The sequence below is a fragment of the Aquila chrysaetos genome, chromosome 14 (assembly GCF_900496995.4).
Source record: "Aquila chrysaetos chrysaetos chromosome 14, bAquChr1.4, whole genome shotgun sequence".
NCBI lineage: Eukaryota > Metazoa > Chordata > Aves > Accipitriformes > Accipitridae > Aquila > Aquila chrysaetos.
In genome coordinates this window covers 19,220,056-19,245,000 of record NC_044017.1, presented here as the reverse complement: position 1 = coordinate 19,245,000, position 24,945 = coordinate 19,220,056, and the positions used below count along the sequence as shown (strand labels likewise).

Sequence of the window (24,945 nt, the reverse complement as noted above, 5' to 3'; positions counted from 1 at the left end):
TGTCAAAACGACTACTACCCTAGCAGAATAAAGGCCCCTAGTAGCAAACAAATCTGCAGAAGTGCCTTGTTGGAGGATGGCTTAGTGAGAGTCTCTAGAAATACTCTTACCCAATATTTTGCTAAAAAAAACTTTCAGAAGTTTGTACTACCTTTGCACTCCTTCCTGCATACACATACTATTCATATCCTGTTCAACAATATGAAAGGCTTCTGTGCTTTCTATGCAACAAAAATAGTTGTTTTCTGGCTTCTTAATAAATAACAACCCATTAAGAAAAAACTTGCAATTTCATTTTTCACCTTTGCAGTCCATTAACTGTAATAGCTTTTAATGTACTTCAAGCATTCTTGAGCCTTTTGGGCTGAGTGAAAAGACACACCAACAACCAGAGTATCGAAAGGTTATTTTGGTGATACTGGCTTTCTTGAACCTTTCATTTAGTGGATCTTTATATTATCTCTCATAGGTTACAAATTTGACTACTATCTGTTTAGGGTTTGAGAATTATTTAAAGCCTAAATCAAGATCACTTTCACGATGTGCTAGATGATGTATAAATACATACCCTGAACTCAGTATCTTAAGGAATTACAAACTAATATATTAAGATTTAATATGTAATATTTAAGAAGTGAAGTGAGAATGTAGGCTTGAAATGTGTTAACTGTACATATATTTGCATATAGATACCCATCAAGGTCTGTTTACATTCTTCTTGTTACATGAAAATGCAATATTCAGCAAAATAAACATATTGTATAAGTATCTCTTTGTGTATGTATGTATACAAAAATGAAAATGAACAGATAAAGTATGTTTACACAAGCAGTTGGACAGCAGAACTGTGAATGAAAATTCCTCTGTACGTTAACTGGTAACAACTCTCATTAAAAAAGGGCTTTCTTGGAGAACTAACTAAAATTGTAACACAGACCAGAAACAGAATTTAAGCAAAGTTCCAGATCATTTGTTTGCTGACTTTGCTAGAGGACAGCTCAGGTAGAAGAGAATCTTTGCTGATGCTAAAACTTCCTTTGAGCCTTTCATATTTATAAAAACATACTCAGATGTGTTTCTATATTTATTAAGGTAAATAAGCATGTTTGATATATATCTACACTTTGTATATATTAGAAAAGAATTTACTGCTGATAATGAAGAATTAATATCTAACTATATAGGATGATATATTTATCATTAGTTCCCTTTTTGATGCATGACTGCTTACAGGAAAATACAATTCTAATTATAACTTTGGAATATTTAAAATATTTTCCATTTTGCACTAAGGATAATTTGGAACTTTAATATTCTATTTTATAAGATATTAGCCAGAGGTCTAAGATTGCTCACATCTCTACAGGGGGACATAAAATAAAAACAGAGAGAAAGACTGGGACTTTTTAATATGTGGGTTTGATAAAGTTCTACCTTAATTGCTGCTATCATAGTAGTCAAGAAGCAGTTATTGTTGATTATCTGAAAATTACTTAAGAAATTTCTATTAATATCATAGTTTAAAAGCTTTTCTGAAAGAAATAGTTTCGCTTCTTTTGTGAACATGGTGAATATTTTATATTTTGTTCTAGAAAACAGCATGCATATTTTCAACAAGAGAGCGTCCTTCCCGTAGCACCTCAAATAACATATTCAATTTAAAATGTAAGCATGACATTCAGGCTTCATTTGCTGTTGGTGTCAATCTAAAAAAATATAAATTGATGCAGACAGAAAATTCTAATCTGATGCCCTAGGGCCAGATCCAATAAAACACTTAAGCATCTAAATTTGGTGTTAAAGCAACAAACTTTTAGGTGTTTGTCCCCCAGAACGGAATCTTGGGCTGAAGTGATCTGGGTCTTACATTCCTATATAGTGTATAGCGTAGGTATTGCTAGGCAGGTACCAGTTAGGGGGTGTTATGAGCAGCCATTGTCTCCAGTATCCCTTAACATTACCCAAACCAGGTACTGCAAATTGGGATCTAATGAAGTTAACAAGTAGAAGTATAGTCTGTCTAAAGTCAACAGAAAATCATACACAGCTATCTGGAGCTAGTAAATAGAGAAACTCTGGCAATAGGACTGAGCTATGAATTCCACCTTGCAGACCCCATATGACCAGAGTCTGGGTCATAAGAACAAAGAGATGATGGTAAACTATACTTCCCTCTTTTACACAAAGCACAGTGATTAAGGATACCACCCAGGAAATGTGTCACAGGTTCAATTCTCTCTTCTGCCTACAAGGAATTAGGATCCACATCTCCAAGGGGTGTGTGTTAACTTTCAAGCCATTGATTATTTTGAACATATTTTTTTAAACACTTCAGATCAATGAGCAAGAGGAGGATCAGGATTCAGCAGTCTAGTCCTTAGGTTCTCCACTAGTTATTCCTTCCTATGCTATTTCCAGATCTAACAGACAATATCACTGAAGATCTGAATGAGCGTTCAGCCCCGTAAAAAACATCAAAAATATACTTCTCGCAACTTCAGACTGGGAGATCTGCAGGAGCTCAGATAACAGCTGAGCAGGACAAGTGATAAAATAAACCTCACCAAAACTGAGGGACTCTCAGGAGCAAACTCTTTGAGTCATAGAAACTTTACGTTACCTGAAAAGACTCAGAGCCTTAATTTTAACATAAAAAACTGAATGGATCTTTTCTAATATGACTCCTATACTTCATGTAAGTCCTTCTTGTGAAATCTGGCCTAATAAAACCAAATGTGCATCATCAAAGAGTCCATAATTACAGGTTACAAAATTAGATACTTGGTTTTGATGATGGCTGTCAAGCACTTGAACTAACACCATGTACTTCAATTTACCTCGTTCTTCCCAGGATCATTTGCAGTTCTACAGCCCGCTTTCAGTAAAACTGAAAAACCTGCTATCCTCTAAAAAGGGAAAAATCCTGGAAATCTAGGGTAATTGACTTCTCTGGACATACAGATAATGACGTCTTAAGTTATGTATGAACTGTGGGGCAGAAATGCTCTGCAGTGTCTCCTGCAGTCCTCCCTCGTCCAGACTAGGAACCTGGCTGGACCACAACATAACCCTTAGCAAATCTAAGTTTTCTTCTCATGGAACCCAGGGAGTGGGTGGAACTTCAGATGTGTACATTGGGTCTTGCCCCAACATGTAGCTAGGATGTGGCCAAGTTGCACATCTGGAGTCAGCAGCTGGAAGATGTTCCCAACACCTATGGTGTACACATGGTCTTAGAGAACAGAAACTCTTCCTGTTTTCCTGCAACAAATATTGACCCAGAGCCTGATGCAAACTTTCCAGGTTTAATAGGCAGTGAATGAGATCCACAGAACCTAATTTGATTCTTGGTGGGATAATGACAACCTGACTCCAATGGAAGGTGAGGTCATTCAAGGCTGCCCACACCAGAACCTGAGAACAGATTTTGAAGACAGTCTAAAGGCAAACAGAAAAAAACCCAAACAAAACGGCACAAGAGATTTACTGGTAGCTTAAACCACCCCAGTAAAATAAACTCATTTTTGCCACTAATAGTAATCCTAGCTGAATTTTGAATAGAAATGCATATGATCTCCAAAAGACTGAATACCCTCAAGCTGTTACTGAGTTTGCAAGTGCCAATGAACTGTTTCTAAATATATTACACTATGTTGCGTGGACTGGGTAAATTAGCTCCTTTGTTTTATGTTTATAACAGATAAACGTTATTTTATCTCCGGTATCCAACTCATAGATCAGGTCAGACAAATGATTCACCCCTCTGACATACGCTGTCTTTTCAAAATCTGGTATGTTGATCAGTTGCCTCTGTTATAACTTTGTTCCCCCTTAAAATTCTCCTTTGACTGTAAATAAATTTTCCCCTGTCTCAGATAATAAAGTTTAAATGCTTCATGATACTTATTCAGAACTTCTGTTTTCCTCTCTTCTTCTTTTGAATCAGATGATGAAGGTGATGGGGTTTCAACAATAAGAGTACCACCACCTACATATGTTTATTTGCATTTTTAAATATGGTTGCATTCTGACTGATTTGCAGTGGTAAGCAACAGCTTGGAAATCTGATTGCAAGCTCACAGTGACAAAAGTAGACAATTACTATCTCCACAAACATCTATAAGTTAAATCACTTGTTTTAATACAGATTAGATTAAAGTTACAAGACTGGTATGAGAGACATGATAAATGTAGTCATGACAGAAAACAATTTTTAATTTAGTATACCCTATCAATCTAGATAGCCCATGAATATTTACCATTAATTCAGTAGGCTGGAAAAGAGGGGGAAAAAAGAACAAAAAATAGGAGGTTTGACCTAAACAAGGACTGAGGAAAAAAGCGAATTCTCAGCAGTTTTACTGAGAACAGATCTTGCAAAAAAGTGAATTGGCAACAGACTGGAAAATACATTTGAGGTACCAAAATGTACGATTATAAACAAAGCCTTTAAAAAAACCTGAATGACATGCAAAAGTAGTAGCAATTCTTAATATGTACTTCTCTTTGCAGGATTTACCAGTCTGATTACACTTAAATGAGTTACTTCAAAGGCTGAAATAAAATCATTTATGGAAATTCAAAACAAACCTATTTGATCACATCATACTTCACAGCAGGGATACAATTTGCAGGGGCTGAGTGAGGGCATAGTATAAGCTAAAACAGGTTGTGTGTGCAATGAACCAAACTAAATGGTTTATATAAAAGAAATGTTGTTTCCATTAATTTTTCTGGTAATCCTATTAAAAATACCACCTGTCCAGAAGAGAATTGTCCAGATTTTAATTCTTTTTCATATCTCAGTGTTCAAACACAAGACAGAGAAGGTATCATCTTACAGCTATTAAAATATGGCACAAAATGTCTTATTCTGAAATCTTTATTACTGCAGCAGTTTCTCCAGCTCTGTTTCAATGTCTGGCTATTATACCTTTTACTTTTTCTCTTACTGTGCTCAAAGAACTGATTTTTCTGATAAGCCCAAAGAATATGTTTTCAAAGGATATGTCATATTTTTAACCTCTCTTTAACCAAAATGTTTCTAGTCTATAATACTTAAAATTCACATATATCAAGTAAATATAACATGGAATGCACTTTTTAAAATTCCACCACCACTCCTCCAAAATCCCCTGTAACAACCCTGAACAGGAACTTAACTTTGAATACCAACAGAGATGAAATGGTGTCATAATCAGCATGTGCATGTGGACTATTCACCTAGATCAAACACTTTGGTCATATACTCAATTAAATTTAAATCCCATTATATAATGTGTACCAGCCTCATTTTATGCAATTCTCTAATTTAATGGCTTGGTATTAGCCTTTTTCTTTTTTGCACACATGGACTAATTTTCACGGTGCTCAGTCCCTTTGGGAAGTAGGTCATTAAAGTCAACTGGATGGAGACAGAAACTTAATACCTAAACAGTGTTGTAGAAGGGTCAGAGATGCAATAGTAATGTAAAACTGTTTTTCACTCATCCTTCTTTGTAATATTTATGAAATTCCTCCCTCATATAAATATTGCTCATTAATCTCAAGGACCACAAAGTAGAAGAATCAAGAAAGCTATCATCCTGTTATAATTTAATTTGTGAAACAAAAAAATAAAAACCAAAAAAATCCCAATTAAAAAAATAAAAATCACAATTATAATACTATTTAGCTGTTGAGACAATACTTCTTTTACACTGAAACAGTAGAATCATAATATTCATATTACCTTTCTCAATGTGTATTCTTTTTGTCTCATGTCCCACATCATGACCAGCCAGATCACCCTCCTTAGGTCCAGGCAGGACATTAGGTGACAAACCCATCAGCATTTGGTTCATAGATAGCCCGTTCTGATGGACAGCTGCTAGACACAAGCGCAGGCAGAAAGAAAATCAGCTGTCATATTAACAATATACTTTTGTACTTATTTTATATAGTCTTCCTCTTAATTATACAAGAATTCTAACAATCACAAAGTTACTTAATTAGTGCTATCAGCATCCACACAGCGGGAGAGTTTCTTCCTGTTACTTCTGGTTTAAAACAATTCATTTTACAAAGAAGAGTTCAGTATCTCTGGACAAAGTTGGATATTTGCAAACATTTTCTTGTTTATTTAACAAGAACTGAAATGCAAAATGAAGCAAACCAGAAAAGCATAGAAAGTTCCATGTGAGACACTTATGGATGTTTTCTTTTTAGTTAGATGTACAAAACCTCTTGTATATTAGCATTCCCAATATGCAGTCCCTAACTTCCTTAAATAAAGCATTGTGGCCTTCCAGGTGATAAACACTTTTTCAAAATACACTGTACAACAGTAGAGTTACTTATTTGCTCATCAGACAGCTTGAAAGGCTCTTTCCAACAGTTCTCAAACAGACCTGCATGGGTCTCAAACACTCCTCAGAAACCCATATAAGGTAGTTTATATCCCTATGCTTTTATCCTGAAAAACTGTATTTGCAAGAGGCTTATGCCATTTTCAGTATAGCATTTTTTCATATGTATCCCAGTCACCTTACTCTTGCTGGCACCACAAAAGCAGATGTACTTAAGAATCGGGTGTAATGTTAACAAATCAGATAGGAGAGAAAAGAGTTATTTTATAAATAAGTAAGTTACAGAAGTAATCCAGTATTTAAGGAACACTGTTTATGTTCACATTGGAAGAAACAATGTGCAAAGGTCCCACTCCTCTCTGCTGCTAAGTAAGCAGAGTAAGCTGAATAGTACAATTGGTTAAAAAAAAAAGTCATTCCTTAGCAAAACCAGTATCTCTCAATTTAATTTAATTTACTTTTTTTATTTAAAGAACAATGGAAAGGTCCTCACCAGTTGTAAAAAAATATACTATTGGATCAAAACCCTAAAAATTCAGGGTTGTGAGGTTTTTTTCTAAAACTTTACTTATGAACTCTGTGGTGGGTTGACCCTGGCTGGGAGCCAGGTGCCCACCAAAGCTGCTCTATCACGCCCCTCCTCAGCTGGACAGGGGAGAGAAAATATAACAAAAGGCTCGTGGGTTGAGCCTGGGGAAATAGATAGGTCACAGTATATGGGATGCCAGCTTAATCTGCACTCTGAATCTTCCAAGTGATAAGAAAAAAGAATTTTCAGCTTGTCATGGTCAGGCCTCATTTCTTTTCTTTGGTAAGGCATTTTTCATCACATAGTAATGAAAGATCTTTCATCTGAACGTCAATGAAGAGTCAGCTTCCTGAGTCTGCAGAGAGCCTGAAAAGAAGCCATCTAAAAGACACATGTGCTGCATCTAATCAACACGACTATGTATTTCATATAACTATTTCATGGCCTTCTATCTGCCTGCCAAATCCTCCAGTTTCACCTACTGACAAACCCCACTGTGGAAAGATGCCTTAAAAGCACAAAACCTGCAACGGAGCAATAATAAAAGGAATGGACAAGTGTAATATGAATTTAAATAAATACCCATAACATAATATGTGTTTAAAACCTTAATTTCCAGACTGTTACACTGGAATATCATAGAATTCAGGGTCTTCACCATGTAATTTACATTCTGTACATGGAGCCTTGATAAAAACAGTATCACTCTGAAACACCATAGTTTAATTTTGCTCCGCCCCTTGTGAGCTATTAGGTGATAATACTCTCTGTATCATATTTGTCACCATTACGAATTTTTATATTTAAAAAATTTTACAGTATGCACATTTTTTAATTGGTTTAACCTAATTCTTCTCTTTAACAAGCAGTTCTACCCATGTAAAATGTTGCTTATGAAGTCAGATTCAATTTAGAAATCAAACCAGAGTAACCAGATTAAATAAAACTCAGTTTCTTTAAAAAAATGTTTACACTATATGTTCAGTTCTAAAACTAATCTAGCAAATTGCTTCCTGGCTGCAATTCTGTATTTCATAGCTCATCTCTTTATGTTTAATATGACATGATGGCAGTTTATATCAGTACCCGTTAATGTAGCATCAGATATTATGATACTGTAAACTGGGGAACATAATGTTGGGAGATAGTTATTGCAGCTGAACTTCCGAACATGATACATATGAGATCTATTTAAGACGAGGGCATTTTGATTAGAAAAACCAGCTGCACCTAATCAAATTTAAAGTGGTGACAAGGAGAAGAATGTGACCTACGGATTCTGTCTGAAGAGCTCTCGGTCCGTGCAGGAGAGCTGGACACACTGCTGCTTCGATGAGAGGATGGATGGCTGCCAGGTCTTCGGCCCTCTTCAAGAGAAGGAGCAGGAGAAGGGCTGTCTGGAACACGTTCCTAGATCCCACGAAAAAATAATTGCAAAAAAAGGCAATGTTAAACTAAACCTCTGTTTCCAAACATCACTTCCCTAAACTGTGTCTCCCTCCTAAATTACAACCTATTCTTTCCTCTAGTGAGGTGTCCAGGATTTGCAGAGTATTCTCAAAAGGAAACTTGGCAATTTTAGGACACTAGACCTTATGTTTTAGTATGCAATGTGAGTGCTGCTCATCCTGTCAGGCTTTTAAACTGCCTTCTGGACTACTTATAAAAATAAGGTTTTTGTTTTGCTTTTGAGTTTGTTTTTTTCCTCACTTTTATCAGCATGCTGTTGAATTGGAAATACACATTTTGGCTTATAGACTTTAGCCGTACGGGATGAGGAGCTATGTACTTTCATAAATAAATAAAGACCAGACACTGCTGTTTTAGCTTATGCTGAATGTTACTCCACATTTTAATTTCAAAAGGGCTTCTTGAGCAATGAGATCTTATGGAACTGCTATGGATCATAAAGAAAATATAATCTCCCTACTGAACCAATACAGTTGTCTGTTTATACAGTGGAGCACAAACCTGGAATGAACCACACTTTTTGGAAGAGTGTGGCCATATCACTGGCTATATCACTACTTCAAAATGGGGACAAATGCCCATTTATGTTTTTCTATCCAGGTAAAAGCCTGGCATGGTAGCCAGGAGGAGCTATGATGCACTTCAAGATGTTCCTTGATTTTGAAAATTAGAGCATGAGGACTGTGATGGTTTGAACTGCACTTCTGCTATGTGAGAACTGTCAGTATGTAGCAGATAGATATATCTGATATTTACACAGAACTTTGAGAGAAACAATAAACCAAGGGAGCTGAGTGCAGAATAGTCCTTTCTAGAAAATTCCCTATCTTTCCCTGCAGTTTCCTTTTTATTGCTAATAGCTCCCAAGACTCTATGTCATTGCTAAAATATGTGTGAGTTAGGTTGGTTTGGTCGAATAGTGATAAAAATAAATAGTTCCTAGAAGGGAATTCTATTGGAGGGACTAAAATGTTAAACCAGGGGTTTTTTGGTTGTTGGGTTTTTTTTCCTTTTGATAATTGAAATCCTGACTCCTAATGAAAAAAAACAACCAACCCAAAGAAAAAAACAAACAAAAACCAACTGTATACATTCAATTCACTAAAAGCTTTCAGTAATGAAATAATATAATTAGTACATGTTTAATAACACATATGAAAACTTGCTGCTGCAAATGCCTAAAAGTTTTCCTGAAAAGAGCATCACGTTCCTCACAGAGGAAATTGCTTTTGCAGCAGTCATTATTTTTCATGCACAGTAGCTAGATGAATACTTATTTCTCTGAAGGCATTCCTATGAAACTTAGCAACATGACCATCTATAGTAATCAATAGATTTGTTCCAGGTAAGCTTCATAATAAATATTTGCTAAACTTGAGATTCTGATTGCAAAGGGATTCAATGGGCCTGTTGATGGAGTGGGAGAAGACCTTTCAGAGCAATGTTTCAAGACATTTAAGTGGATTCCACTTTAATAGTCTCAGGTTTTTAAGTCAAAAACATTGATGAGGACAGTTTAACTGCATCATAGCTCTAGGCTTATTATGACTTTGATTGTGTTTCTATGTCCATGAACTGGGTGTTCAAGAGAAGGATTATAATGCAGATGTTTTCAGAATGTAGAAGATTTATTTCTTTAGATTTAGGAGGATTTAAGCATGCACAGCGTACAGATTTGGTATAAATTGGAACACGGTATATTTAATCATTCATTTAATATATAATTTCACTGTTTGGCATACAATGTATTGTTCTTAGAAGGGTTTCATTAAAATGAAATCCAGTGAGCACATAAGATTTGAATACAGAGCTGCAGAGTAAATTAATTTATTTAAACAGCTTAATTTGTTTATCCTATTTATTTATGTGTGCTTTTACAGCACGTATTATGAGATGGATAGAGCAAAAGGAATGCACAGGACAACAAAATATAATTACTGCACAAACAAAACAGATAATGAGTTTTAGTCACATATAATATGAGATAGCAGACAAACTCTATGAGAAAACTATATATACTGGCCTTATCAATTAATTTGTAAAATACCCTTTAACCCCAACAAAACATGGGATTGAACTATGTAGAAATGGAAAATAAATTAATTTAATACCTTAACTCATTTTTTATTTCCTTACTTCATAATTCCACAATCAATAATATAGTCTATAGCAATTTTTTGTCTTTATCAAAACTAGCTACAATAATAAAGGGAAATGCTACTAATAACAAATTGAAATACTCTGTAGTTCTAAAAAGTCATAGTGATAAACTAATGGTGCTGGAATATCAATATAAGCTGTCTTCCTTACTAGAGATTTTGTGTAGAAAAATGAATTTTGTCTGTGATAAAATATTAACTTTACATTTAGACTTCACTTTAAATTTTTTAAAAAAGGAAATGTGCAAAAATGTGTTCAGTAAATAACTCAGATGATCAGAGCTATTTTGTAACTTCTGCAAAGTTGTAACTACAGCAAAGAAATGGAATTTACTGTGTTATAATCCTGGCAATAGAAATCACCTAGGATACTGTCCACTGTCCAGTATTTTTCCTAAAACTTGTCTACTCCCAGGACAAACTTAATTCCACTTAATTAAAGATATCTCTAGAGAATCTGGTGTTGGCTTGTACTGTAATTAGGCTCATAGCCTCACAACAAACAAACAAATGAATAAAATGAGTGACTTTGCTAAATTAAGTATGAGGAGGAAACCGTGCAGGGTTCAGTTTGAAATCAACACTGAATGTAAATATCTAAATGCAGTTTTGACACATGAGCTAGAGATGAAACTTCAGAGACACCTCTATCTAGGATGCTACATGAAGGGCTCACCTTGAAGCTAAGTTGTCTCCCATTTCACTCAATTGAGATATAGACAAAAAAGTCTGTGGAGCCTCCTCCAAAACCAGATACCTACACAGCTCAATTCATCTGCTCACATTTGAACCATTTGAGCTACTGAAGGGTTTTGAGATGTCCACACCAGGTTGACAGACAGGACCTACAAAAGATCTGCTCCCTTCTGGAGTGGCAGCAGGATCCTAAAAACACTATGCTTGCACTTACTGGCTGATGAGCTGAATAGTTCCCAAAACTCTATTGACAATATTTACTAGAAAGCAAGAAATACGGAATTATTCATCACTTGTAAAACACAACCCTTGCTAGCTACCTTTTTTCTCCATTTTTTTCTTCCCTCTTTGTTTCTACAGGTATTCATGAGTAAAAAGTAGTGTGAACAATTTAGAGCATATGTAGCAATTTAACGTATGGTCAACCAACTTTTCAAAATTATGCATCAGAAAGGGAAGCTATACTAAGCAAGGGACAACACACTCTTAAGGGCCAAATTTGAAGTATTCTTTGTCTTGGTGCTCTTTACAATCTGATCCAAATCATGAATCCTAAGCATTTAAGAATCTGACATTTAATTCCTCCGAAAATGCTCCTACCGTATATGAAACTTTGACTTTAGGGAGCTGCAATGTCCTTTCCTGTACTCTTACTCCACTGACATTACAAGTTACACACACTCAATATCAAGTCCATTTCATAAATAACAGAATTGTTCTTGTGACACTGGGCTTTTTTTTTTTATCTTGTAAAGAACAGGTAAAAGATTTTAACTGTCAGAGATTTTAACTTATGAGTTTGAAGTTGTTTCTAGAATGATAAGCCACTCCAATTTTGTTCCAGAATACCACATATCACCCACAACATAACACTGCCTCAGTCTCTCCACAGAAGTGTCTTGATGTACTTAACATTTTTCTACATTTTTCAAACAGGTCTTTGCATAGATGCAAAGACCATACTGTAAGATCTCATTCCAAAAGTTCCTTTTAAGTAACTTCCTATTAAGATTTATCTTAATACATCAGTAATGGTATCTAGAAGACCATAAATACTTTCTTCCCTATATCATATAAGTCTTTTTCTTCTTACCAGGTCACAAAGGTAGGTATTTAATGTTAATCTCTTTTTTTGCCCTCTTTTCTTTCTGCTCCAGCAGCATGTTTTCATAGTTTGAAAAGTGCCTCATTACCAAAAGTCTTCCTCAGAAATACAGCAAAACGTAAAGTTCATGGAGTTCAGCTGTTGGTCCCTATATCACTATCCAGGAAAAGACATTTCAGGTAATATGTGTAGGATTAATACTTCTGCTCCTAATAAGGCAGACAAGGAAGTGATATCTTCTAGGTTCTCACCACCTCAGTCTTTCCACAAACATTCTTTATTCTTTGCCATTCCTGTTACTTAGTGACAGAATTCCAGAATCTTTCTGACAAAGTCTGAATATGCCTACTTCCAATAACCAACCCGTTTGGCAAGCACAGCCTTCATCTGCATATTTTTCTCCTACAGGTATTTTCAGTTTCATCTTTTTCCTTTGTTCTAGTTTGCTTTTCAGTAAGACTCATCTCTTGGGCTTAGTCATCCTTTAATTTTAGTCATGGGCTGAGCTCTAGACATGCAAGTACAGCTGTAGAAGTATATCGCTTTTAAAACTATTCAGCTGTCTTGATGCTCTTCAGTGTTGAACAAACTCCTTTAAGGACATTTGTGCTTTAAGTCATTGAAGTGCAGAGGATAAAATAACTTATTTTCAGTGTCATACTTTTCAATAGTTTAGGTAACTTCATACTGAGGAAAGGATATATGACACACACTGTTAATTTAAAAAAAAAAATAAAAGCTTTTAATCAGTTTATAATATTCTGACCTTTCTGGGAAGGCACCTGGCTTCCAAGCCTTTTTGTGGTAAAATTATAATAATCTTTTTCACAATGACCAAAACACAGACTTCTTACTCTTCAGTTCCTTACTGACCTATTTTGAACTTCTGTGAGAAGGATTCCAGGAATGGCTTTCTTGTAAAATGGCATACTTATTTGACATTGTATTAGTTAAATGGGTGAAATAAATGAATTACTTGGGTATCTTTTGTATTGCCTGCAAACAGGATATTTTGCTTTCACAGCTTAATTTTTCCTTTAGCTTTAGTCTAAAATGCTATGAGACTCCAAATTAATGTTTAGTCCTAAGAACTGGAAGATGAATTGGGCTAATAATTATTTCCTACGTTCCTCAATCACTACTATAAAATGTGTGTTATCAAACTGATCGAATATTTCATTTCTATTTCCTTATTTGCATACTATCACTAGCTTGCTAAAGATCTTGCTAACTTCCCACTGATGCATGTCATCTTTCTCACCTTGTTCTTATAGACATACTTCTAATCCCAATCAAAATTCAGGAGTTCAGATGTTTTGTGTTGTTGTTAATTGCACTATTGTTTTAAATAGTGGATCTATTTCTTATAAAGAACGTAATCCATGGTATTTGCATAAGACTTTTTTTCTCTTTTTGTGAATATCTTGAACTTATTATTTATCTTTTGGACCAATTTAAGTTAACTTGATTTCCATTTTACTTCTGCAATTTTTCATTGATTCTACCTTGCTGTTCCCATCACAAGAATACTGATAATTGATAGCACAAAATATAGAAAGAGAACAACAGACAAAAAGACTACGGATTTGCTTGATTTTTATTTCTCTGTTTACTACAGGATTATTGGGAATATCAGCAGCAGTTAACTGACAGGAAGTCCAAACAGGAGACTCCCAAGTAATCCTTTAACAGTACTTCAACAACAACAGAGAACCAACTCCTTTAAATCATGGGCAATTCATAAAGTACAGTGACCTAGGCAGGAAGTGAGTTTCATAGGATTGGGCCATTACAGAGATTAAAAACAAGCAAGCAAACAAACAAACAAACAAAAGTAGATACCTATCAATGCCACGAAAGAGCCTGGCTGTACTGGTGAAACTAGAGTAGCATTCCAGGTGTTGACAGTTTGGAATCATGATAAAGCAGGATCATTTCTGGAAGTGCCACGGGGCCTCACAGTACAGAATTCTGGATTTTGGGGATTGTCATAAAAATGTCCTGACAACTGTTTTGAACCTGCTTCTTTTTTTGTGTGTATCCTTTCAGCTAAATTTATAAATTATATTTTGCCTTCTAAATGAATATTTGGTCTAAAAACCAAAATATCCTTCTAAGGTATACAAAAGCCCCCATACAACATGCAAACATATAGATATGCAAAAAAACTCTTAAAATTGAATTAGTAATTACTTATTAGCAAGTTGGACAGACTCTTCCTGCTTTTTTCTTTTTTTTCTCTCCTTTTTTGAAAATCTAGTCTTACTCAAAAAGCAACCATTCAAGCTTAAGAAGCACCACTAGGAGTTCACCCCTCAAAGTCAATCCAAACCATACACCCAGCCAAACACCAAGAAATCATCTGACTAAATGTCGTGTATACTGCAAATATCTACGTCTGAGCTAGTGACCCTAGGCTCATTTTTTACCCATACATTTACGTTTCCAGGGTACAACTCACCTCACTCTAAAATAGGTCCAATGAATTATGCCCTAGAAGACATTTAAATGTTTTATATTAAAGCAAATTTCTCCCTATATGTAGAAGAAAACTTGATTTTACTTCATGTATCAGACAATGGGGAAATGGAAGTAGCTTCACTCTTCATGCACTTGTGTATAGTATATTTTTCTTCACTGGATGTAATTTTACTCACTGCATGAAGACAGTCACATCTAAAGATTTTACAGTAACATCTGGTACATTGATAATTCTCACAGTTTTCTCAAGTTTATAGAACAGGAAAATTCTGCTTTGTTGGTAATAGCAGCTAAGTGGAAGGGTTTTCTATCCAGGGTGTCTAATTGTAGTTTCAAGGTACTTCCTATGGTCCCTGTCTCCACAGGATGGTGTGCCAGCCAATTTTGAGAAACACTTTATCTAAACATATTAAAAAAGTCATCATTTCTGTAACTGGAAAATAAGTTATCAGTAAACTCTTCTACACTGAAACATCTTATGATGGCCAATATCCTTTGGTATTAAAAGCCTGCACTAAACTCAAGGGTGCTCACACAGCAGTTAGAGAAGACTTAAGCTGAAGCTTCTGTAGCCCCTTTGCTGCCCAGCCCCTCCATGAAGTGACCTTGCTCATTTTCCTCTTAGGAGTCCGTTTCCTCTCACGTCCACTCTCTGAACTTGCTCACCACCACTCTGACATAAGACATTTAAATATGTACTCTGTTGAGACTTTTAAATGTACTCTGTTCTGTCATTTCTGTATGGCAGTGTCATATTTCTTCTCTTTGGTTATTATTTGGACTTTTTGGCAGCAATTATAGGTGAAAAACATAGGAACATTAAATTACATCAATAGGAACACACACATATTGCCAATGAAAAATGAAAAAGTGAATGAATGTTAAAATAAAATTTCATATCAGAATAGGCTTATAAACAGAGGTGTTTGGTTTTTTTAAAATCTGTCAGCAGCTACCTTGGTTAAATAAATTAATAGTAAATTTCTGCTATTGGGTAACAGGAAGAGAGAGAGAGAGAGAGAGAGATAAACAAATTATGAACCAGTGTAACGCAACCAGTGCTGTGATATATTTAGCAAATTAGCAAAACTTAGTCTCATGTATTTAATATGCAGTGGAAAACTACTGTGCCAGTGGTCACTTTTTCAGCTGGCGGTATCAGTTTCTTCTGCTTTATTCTTAATTCTTTCTGTAAGTATTAGTAACATTATACAGATAAAGTGCAATTTTTGACTCTGGCAAGCTGCTCTGTTCTAACTTTTACAATGTAGAAATATTTCAAGTTGCTATTAATATGAGGTATGTCCTTTATATTTTCATATATCTTTCTGCTGAGTGAAAAAAATTGATGTAGTGAAACTGCTAACAAGCTGAGCCTTTGCAACCATGGGCAGGTGATGAAAGCCACCTCATGTCTAAAGCATCCCCAGGTCACAGCCGTCACACTCACTGCAATTCATTGCTGTCACAATCTGCTTTCCCTGCTTGTTGTTGCTCTCCTCTTATTCATCCAACTCATATATCTAAACATTCCATTACAAAAAGACATGTAATGTTCGTCTCATGTTTGAAAGGGCACAACACTCTTCTGAAATATAATTCTGAAGATTTTTAGAGCTCAGAGTTCACTGCCAAATCTAAGGTGTTGCTTTGTAAGGCTTCCCTTGTAATTGTCTTTGTCTCATCTCCTGAACATACAAGGATAAAATGTTTGGTTAGTACATGAACTCAGCTTTATTCCAACTTCTTATCATGAAGAAATGAAATATTGCCCAGTAATAGAAAGGCATTTGAAGCTTTGTGAGTTTAAAGATAACAGCACTAACTGTGAACTCGGTGAATTGGAAGGAAAGGTCAGCAAGTCATCTACCGTGGCACTGTTCACAAAGGCAATTCTTCTATCCAATGAACCAGGTTGTTTATAATCTGAAGACTTAGATTTTCTAAGACTTAATTTTGTTCTTTTTTACTTAATTAGATAAGGTTACTATTGATTTACTTTTCAGAGTAGAAATTTCTCATAGGTATTCTAACTTTCAAGCAGAGTTTAAACTCGTAAACATCTTGTACTCTAATTTCAAATCTACGCTCTCATTTCAGGTTACAACTATGAACTCCAAGATGAGTGATTCACAAACTTTTCAAATCAACTTGTGGAAACATTGTTACTGAGGAAAAACATTTAAGTAAAATTAGGGTTAAAAAAATGAGCCAGAAGATAATGAAAACAAAACGAAAAAGTCTAAAAAATGTGGCAATTAAAAAAAAGGAAGATATGATTCTAACAACAAACAGTTTTGTGAAAGAGAGCAACTGTACTATTTATCCGTTCCTGTAAAAATAAAGAGAAAGGAGGTTTGACCTTCTCACTTACATCTATCCTCTAAGATATTTATTTTGATTGTGCTATAACTTATTATTCATAAACTTTACATTGCCAGTGCAAGGTTCAAAAAGTATGCTGATTAGAGAGTTTCCTGCTCAACTACTCAGTGCATATAATTCAATGGACACTAAAATCACAGCCTCTGACTATGCCTAGTGAGGAACAGGTAAACTGCCAGTGACATTATGTCCACGCTCATGGGAAGAAAATCCCCCTAACAATGACCTCATGATTTTAGGTTGCTGGGGTTTATGTTTCAATCCTGTTCAGTATTAAAAAATAGGAACATAATTACTTGGCCGTGGTATCTCTATCCACATGACCATATTCATCTGCCATAGACAAAAACAGAGGACATAAAACTAGACGTACATTGTGCAACAAAGGGCCTGAGGGAAAGTTCCTTTGCCCTTACAGTATCACTGAAATAACTACGTGCAGCAAGGTCTCACATTCAGAAGTGAGTTTTGGAAGGCAGATTTTGTGTTTATGTATTGAGCTGTAGTACAAATGTATTGTGGGCAATATGTCACAGGCCTTGACTAAAGAAGTCACAGCAGCACTTAGATAGTGCCTCCATAAGGTTCTACCTAAATGTCCCAGAATTCTAACTTAATCGTGCAAACTTCAAAAAATGCATATTTCACCCTTGAGTGAGCACTTTTCTAAATAGAACTTAGGTTAATTTGGCCATTTAAAAACACTTCATTGTAAATCCACATCTTTTTAATTTACGGTTATGTGCAAACCAGATGGGAACACAAAACCTGGTTTGTTAAATAACTTGCACAAGATGTTATGCCAGGAGCTGCGCAAAAGTTGGCAGCTATGATGAAGATTTAATTAGCATGAATACAGGATAGCTGAATTTTCAGAAATGACAGAGATAAATAGTGTAGATTATTAATACAAACAAATGCTTAAATATGCAAGATTTTGAAAAAAAAAAAATTATGATTTTCCAGTTACAAAGTGCTGCTAAAAAGTTTCAAACAGAGAACCAAAATTGCTAGGTACTTTCAAAATCTCACCTAGATTATAATGAAACTTGTTAAGAAGTTAAGGAACTCTAGGATAAGGAAAATTTTCTGGTATGGCACTGCCTATGGTTAAAATAATACACATAGTCACATGATGACAGAGTCTCCCTTCAGAGTCCAATGCTTTTAAACCTACTAGACAGGTTTAGATCAGATGAGCCAGAAGTACTTCTCAGTTAAGTGCTTCCTGGGTCCAGCAATATTCCCATAATGTGGTGAGTTCTGTGAACACATCAGGACCTGCTTTCCGCAGAAGGAAAGCTTTTTTGCATAGTGTAAGAGCTATGTTGTACTTCAAATCTACCTGATTTTGGTAACTGGAGACAAAGAAAGATCAGGGGTCACATTGGGGTGTGGTCCCACAGACATATTTAAATGTAGGCCACTTAGGCTACTTTAATAACTATAACTAGCTTGTAAATCAACTTTACAAGCTAGAAGTCAGCTTGTCAAACTTTAGAAGCAGAAGGTTACCAATGCTCATGAAGGTCAAATTTTGTAGTCTTACAAGTGAAATCAAATAGCTCACAGAAAATGAAAGAAGGGAAAATAGTAGGAAAAATAGTGAAAACAAAGTTTTGTTGCCATAGTAATTCATACTTGTCAGGTGTCATTTAGCATGTGCTCCATCCCAATCTTCATTTTTTAGATAACTCTGTAATACCAGTGGTCACTGTTCCAATTAAGAAAATAAATTTAGAATTAAATGGAGCACCACGTATGTTCCAGAGAACTTTAGTATCATGTAACTCTTACTAAATACTGATCAAGTGAAAATAGAAAAACAAAGGTGCAGAAATGACTGTATAATCGAACAGTTAGTTAGCAGCAGAGTGTTTATATTCCTGAGATACGGGCAAGGTGGACATTAGGGTGGAATCTAGCCTTGCTGACATAGCACCTAAAGAAACAATTCTTCTCAAACCAATGTCTTAACTCCCCATGTCATCAAAGGTGAGAAAGGGATGCCACTGAAGGCCTCCAAAGAAGATCCTACATTTGAAAGTACAGGTACCCAAATTAGGCCATCAGACCATATTTTTCTATGTCAATAGCAACATAGATTTATTGACTTTTAACTGAATGGTTCTTTATGATTCTGGGCTTGTTAGGTTAAAGAGGACAGGAGCACAAGCATGTTGAATGTCCTAATATGACCTCTTCACTCTGCTTAAATCGTCATGAACATCAAAACTTTTGCAACTCTTGATTTGCAAGTTCAAGAGATTTTAAGTTTATCCATTTTTTGTCAAAGGAATTGCATTAATGGACAGATTTCCAACACAGCACTAAAATATCAAATAACCATGCAAAGGCATGTCTATTTCTAATATGTGAATGTTACATAAAAGCACAATATTTGTGTACTTTCTGTATCTCATTTATTAGAACTAAAGAAGTGTAACAGGTAAAATGTAGGTATCTGAATACATGTCAAATCAGATTTTAAGTATCTAGTGGTAAGGGAGAAATGCCTTTAAAATGAAAACAGATCATCTTCAGTCAGAAGGAGAAAAGACTCCATGCCTCTGCTAAATACCTCTATAACCAGACTAATTTTGTTACAGGCAGCAAACAAAACCTAAAATGAAAAGACAATTTCAGATATCAGATATATCTGAGATATCTCTACAATACTATAGTTCTGGCCTGCAGATTACCAGGTCTGTTCTGTGCAACTTCATTCCATTCTGTTCTGGTATTTGGCAACTTAGGTTCTGCAGAGGTAATAAAGAAGCCTTTCAGCCTTCTTCAGATAATTTGCAGCATTTCAGTTCAAATGCTTAGATTTAGAAGTTGGAAGAACAGTCTATTCTAATTTAAGCAAGGAGTAATTTCTTCCTTGATATCTTGAGGAATGTTGCCATTAGACTACAGACTATGAAATACGAAAAATCAGAAAGCTGTGTATTCTGCATGAAAATGCTTCAACTTGAGCACTGTTTTAATACTGATTTAGAGAAGGGGAGGAGAACTGAGAAGATAAAACTGGCCACCAGCAGCCTACTGTGTTCCCAAGGCTACAACAGTTGTGTTTCTTGACTTTATGACATACCTTATAACATTTGACACCTACCCACCTTTATAATATTTATGACAGTTGTGAGTGTGCTAGAATTTTGTGTGTTTTTTTTTTTTTTTTTTATATAGTTACCTTTATAACAGATGTCTCAACTCTGGATGGAGGACTCTGCACTTGTGCTGCTGCCGCCATGTTGGCGATGGTGCTAAGGTGATTCATCTGGCTCATTGCCATCGTGACAGATGCTGGAGGTAGGCTCACAGGAATTAACGGGTGGGGCATCATCATAAAAGGAAGTTCCAATCCTGGTGGGGGAAACAAAAAAAAGGGAAATAGGTTTATGCATCTTTTTAAAACACTGGGTTTTTTTTCTCCTGATGGACAATATTCAAGTGATGGGTGACAAGATGGTTCACATTGCAGGACAAAGCAGGTATATGTCAGCTCTCTTCCGGGATATGCATGGGTAAGTCACTAGCAACCATGGAGGGTTTCTAGCCACAAGGAGAGGCTATTAGACCTCTTAGTTTGTTCATATCACTGTAATGTATGATAACATTGCTAAGCAATGGCTGTTTATTATCTTTTTTAATATCTGCTGTAAGGTGCCTTAGCAATGCATTATTATGCCACTGATGCACAGGTTAGCAGTTATTTTAAGTATCAATTTTATTGTATATGTATTTGTTCTCTATTGTCTCCACTTCCTCTGCTTAATACTTTAAAGGAAGTATTCCAATGCTCCCCACATCTTTGATTTTTCATAGCCTATTTATATAAACACAAAATAAAGACAGGAATTGGAAAACTGCTGATGTTAGTGCTGAAAGATGTCAACCCGTACCATTTGGCAGAAGGTGGTTCTGTTGAAGAGGGTTGAGAGGATGGCTAACTGGAACATTATGCTGTCCAGGCAAGTTGGGGTGGTTAACAGAGGCCTGTGATCCTTGGGTGGGGGGAGACTGAAGTTTTTCTTTATCCCAAGAACCATCACTGCTGCCTGTGGGGAATGAATATATATTATTTGGATGAAGGAAGACTCCAAATTTTCAGTGTCTGAATTTGCAAGCAAGGCCAGCAATCTAACCTTTTTTGCAAGTGGCAATTTTTATTCTTTTTTTTTTTTCTTTAATATGTGGGTTGGGGGAAGGACTTTTTGGTTTGTTTGGGGTTTTTTTCACCCTAAGAAAAAGATATGTAAGGATAACTTTTTAAAGTTAAAACACAAACCTAAAAGTATTACAGTTGTGCTCATTCACATGAACTTTGTGTTTGATGTATATTTTACATATACTTGTGCCATTCTTAGCAAGTAAAATTATATATTGCATTTGTTTTATATGTGAGAGAATATTTTTGCCTGCAAAATGTCTAAAAAAAGAGTATTGCCTCTTATGCCAATTAAAATTTAAACTACAGTCATATTTCTTCTTGTATTTGTAAATAAATAAACATTATAGGGAGTAACTAAAATTTTAATTTATTGAGGGCACCAACATGCATGCATATGTGCTTGGCTGACGATTCTGTTTTGTATATTCAATTTTTATTTCATATTATTAATTAAAAGGTAAGGGATTATTAATCAATTCCTGCAGTCTTCTGGTACTGGAAAGGACTAATAGCAAGGAACAACGCGGACAAGTAAGTGTTGAGACAAGCAATAATTCATACATTTGAGAAATACCCTTTTTCACTACTGCAGACCTCGTCATAAAAAATACCCACATAATTAAACAGAAGGATACAATTAAAGGACAATACTAAAAATACATGTAACGTTATTAATTTGTACATTTATATATAATGAAAAGTTTAAACTCTTCCAATCTGATGACTTATGTTATTCATGGTGCATATTTATGTGTAATGCTGAGACTGAGTATATGTATGTTTACACATACAAAGTAATCTATACACACATTATATGAGTTTATTTACCATATGCAATCAATAAACAATGTTTGAATATATTAATAAATATGTATATATGCATGCATTCTCAGCAGTATTACTATATCCATCAGCAATACATGATTGCTTCCTTTTTCATATAGAGCACAATTTCACCCTCCTGACTTTGAAAGTTTCTACTTTCAGTCAAGACCTATTTAATCTATACTCAATTTCTATTTAGCATTAGGGATTACAGCAAAGTGCATATTTATGAATGCTTTTCTATGTACATCTTACTTCTTAATGAACAACAGGGCCTGAAAAACAACAGGACTGATACCACCTCATCCTTACTTCAGTAGAAACAGGATTAGCACATTAGTCTTGACATTTTTTAACATCGTTTTCATGGGATGACAAAAGCACAAAAGTTGGTAGAATTCCAATTTAATTTCTCTAGATCTATTAAAAACCTGATTGTAAAAGCTGTACAACATAGTTTATAATGAAAAATACTCCATTATTGCCATGATTTTCTTTCCCTAGTTACTTCATGAAGACAGTTAAGGCTCAATATAAATTCTAACTCATTAGCTCAATACTGTCTCAATCCCAGTGTAAATTGTTCAGAAATAGGTAATGAAAATTCAGTCCAAACTCTCCCGCAATCAAACAAAGCAATTTTATGAAACAATGAAAAGAATCAATTATATGAGATACTTTTATTATTTTACAAGAAATTGTCACAACCTTTATGCAGTGTACATAGTTGAGCTGGTTAATACATGATTTGAATCTCATCACCTCTGATAAGTGAACATGTTTTCTTGTATTCTGAGAACTCAGAGACTCTCAAAAAACCATGAACCTACTTTCAAACATATAGATAATTGAAGGACCTAAATCTTAGCTGGAAAAAATATTTCTTCCTTCTGATTTTATTTTCTCTAATTTTCTGCTTTTTGCCACTGTGGCATACATATTTCACTTATTTTGAGTATACTTCAAATATGACTCTGGAAATAAGAGTTAAACAGAAAAAGTGAGTTAATCTCACTTAATTTTAGCCAAAATGTAGGTGTTGATACAGATTCAACGGAGAAAGACAGGTAGTTCCAAATGGTTATTCATCCTATCTTAGGGCATATGTCCATAAAATAATAAAGCTAGTTTTATGACACTTCAGGCTTCATTAAAAAACAACTACTGAAAGTCATAGAATCATAGAATCATTCAGGTCGGAAAAGACCTTTAAGACCATTGAGTCCAACTGTTAACCTAGCACTGCCAAGTCCACCACTAAACCATGTCCCTAAGCACCATGTCTACATGTCTTTTAAATACCTCCAGGGATGGTGACACAATCACTTTCCTGGGCAGCCTGTTCCAATGCTTGGCAATCTTTTCGGTGAAGTTTTTTCCTAATATCCAAACTAAACCTCCCCTGGTGCAATTTCAGGCCATTTCCTCTCGTCCTATCGCTTGTTACTTGGGAGAAGAGATGGACACCCACCTCCCTACAACCTCCTTTCAGGTAGTTGTAGAGAGCGATAAGGTCTGCCCTCAGCCTCCTTTTCTCTAGACTAAACAGCCCCAGTTCCCTCAGCTGCTCCTCTTAAGACTTGTTCTTTAGACCCTTCATCAGCTTCATTGCTCTTTGGACACACTCCAGCACCTCAATGTCCTTCCTGTAGTGAGAAGCCCCAAAACTGAACACGGTATTCCAGGTGCAGCCTCACCAGTGCCAAGTACAGGGGGATGATCACTTCTCTAGTCCTGCCGGCCACACTACTTCTGATACAAGCCAGGATGCTATTGGCCTTCTTGGCCACCTGGGCACACTGCTGGCTCATATTCAGCTGGCTGTCAGCCAGCACCCCCAGGTCCTTTTCCGCCAGGCAGCTTTCCAGCCACTCTTCCCCAAGGCTGTAGCGTTGCGTGGGGTTGTTGTGACCCACGGGCAGGACCCAGCACTTGGCCTTGTTGAACCTCATACAATTGGCCTCAGCCCAACGATCCAGCCTGTCCAGATCCCTCTGTAGAGCCTGCCTACCCTCAAGCAGATCAACACTCCTGCCCAGCTTGGTGCTGTCTGCAAACTTACGGAGGGTGCACTCAATCTCCTCATCCAGATCATTGATAAAGTTATTAAACAGAACTGACCCCAATACTTGTGACTGGATGCCAGCTAGATTTAACTCCATTCACCACCACTCTTTGGGCCTGGTCATCCAGCCAGTTTTTTACCCAGCAAAGAGTACACCCGTCCAAGCCATGAGCAGCCAGTTTCTCCAGGAGAATGCTGTGGGAAATGATGTCAAAGGCTTTACTAATGTCCAGGTAAACAACATCCACAGCCTATCCCTCATCCACTAAGCAGGTCACCTTGTCATAGAAGGAGATCAGGTTAGTCAAGCAGGACCTGCCTTTCACAAACCCATGCTGGCTGGGCCTGATCACCTGGTTGTCCTGTACATGGCCATGTAATGGCACTCAAGATGTTCTGCGCCATAACCTTCCCTGGCACCGAGGTCAGACTGACAGGCCTGTAGTACCCTGGATCCTCCTTCTGACCCTTCCTGCAGATGGGCGTCACATTTGCTATACTTCTAGTCGACTGGGACCTCCCCAGTTAGCCAGGAGTGCTGATAAATGATGGAAAGTGGCTTGGTGAGCACTTCCACCAGCTCCCTCAGTACCCTTGGGTGGATTCTGTCTAGCCCCATAGACTTGTGTGTGTCTGAGTGGTGTAGCAGGTCAGGAACCATTTCCCCTTAGATTACGGGGGTTTCATTCTGCTCCCTGTCCCTGTC

The 24,945-nt window shown here is 36.1% G+C and overlaps 1 protein-coding gene across 6 annotated transcripts in view; it reads right to left on the bottom strand.

Moving 5' to 3' along the window:
- Positions 1–24,945, bottom strand: part of DACH1 (dachshund family transcription factor 1) — a 366,735-nt gene that overhangs the window by 97,889 nt on the left and 243,901 nt on the right. For 2 of the 6 annotated variants that reach the window (XM_030036529.1, XM_030036532.2), the window contains exons 4-7: positions 21,081–21,236; positions 20,369–20,541; positions 8,151–8,286; positions 5,732–5,869 (exon numbers count right to left, since the gene is read on the bottom strand). In XM_030036529.1, coding sequence (XP_029892389.1) covers positions 5,732–5,869; positions 8,151–8,286; positions 20,369–20,541; positions 21,081–21,236 — 603 coding nt within the window. The remainder of the gene's footprint in view (positions 1–5,731; positions 5,870–8,150; positions 8,287–20,368; positions 20,542–21,080; positions 21,237–24,945) is intronic. The other 4 variants (XM_030036534.2, XM_030036535.2, XM_030036531.2 and 1 more) reach the window with 3 other exon arrangements.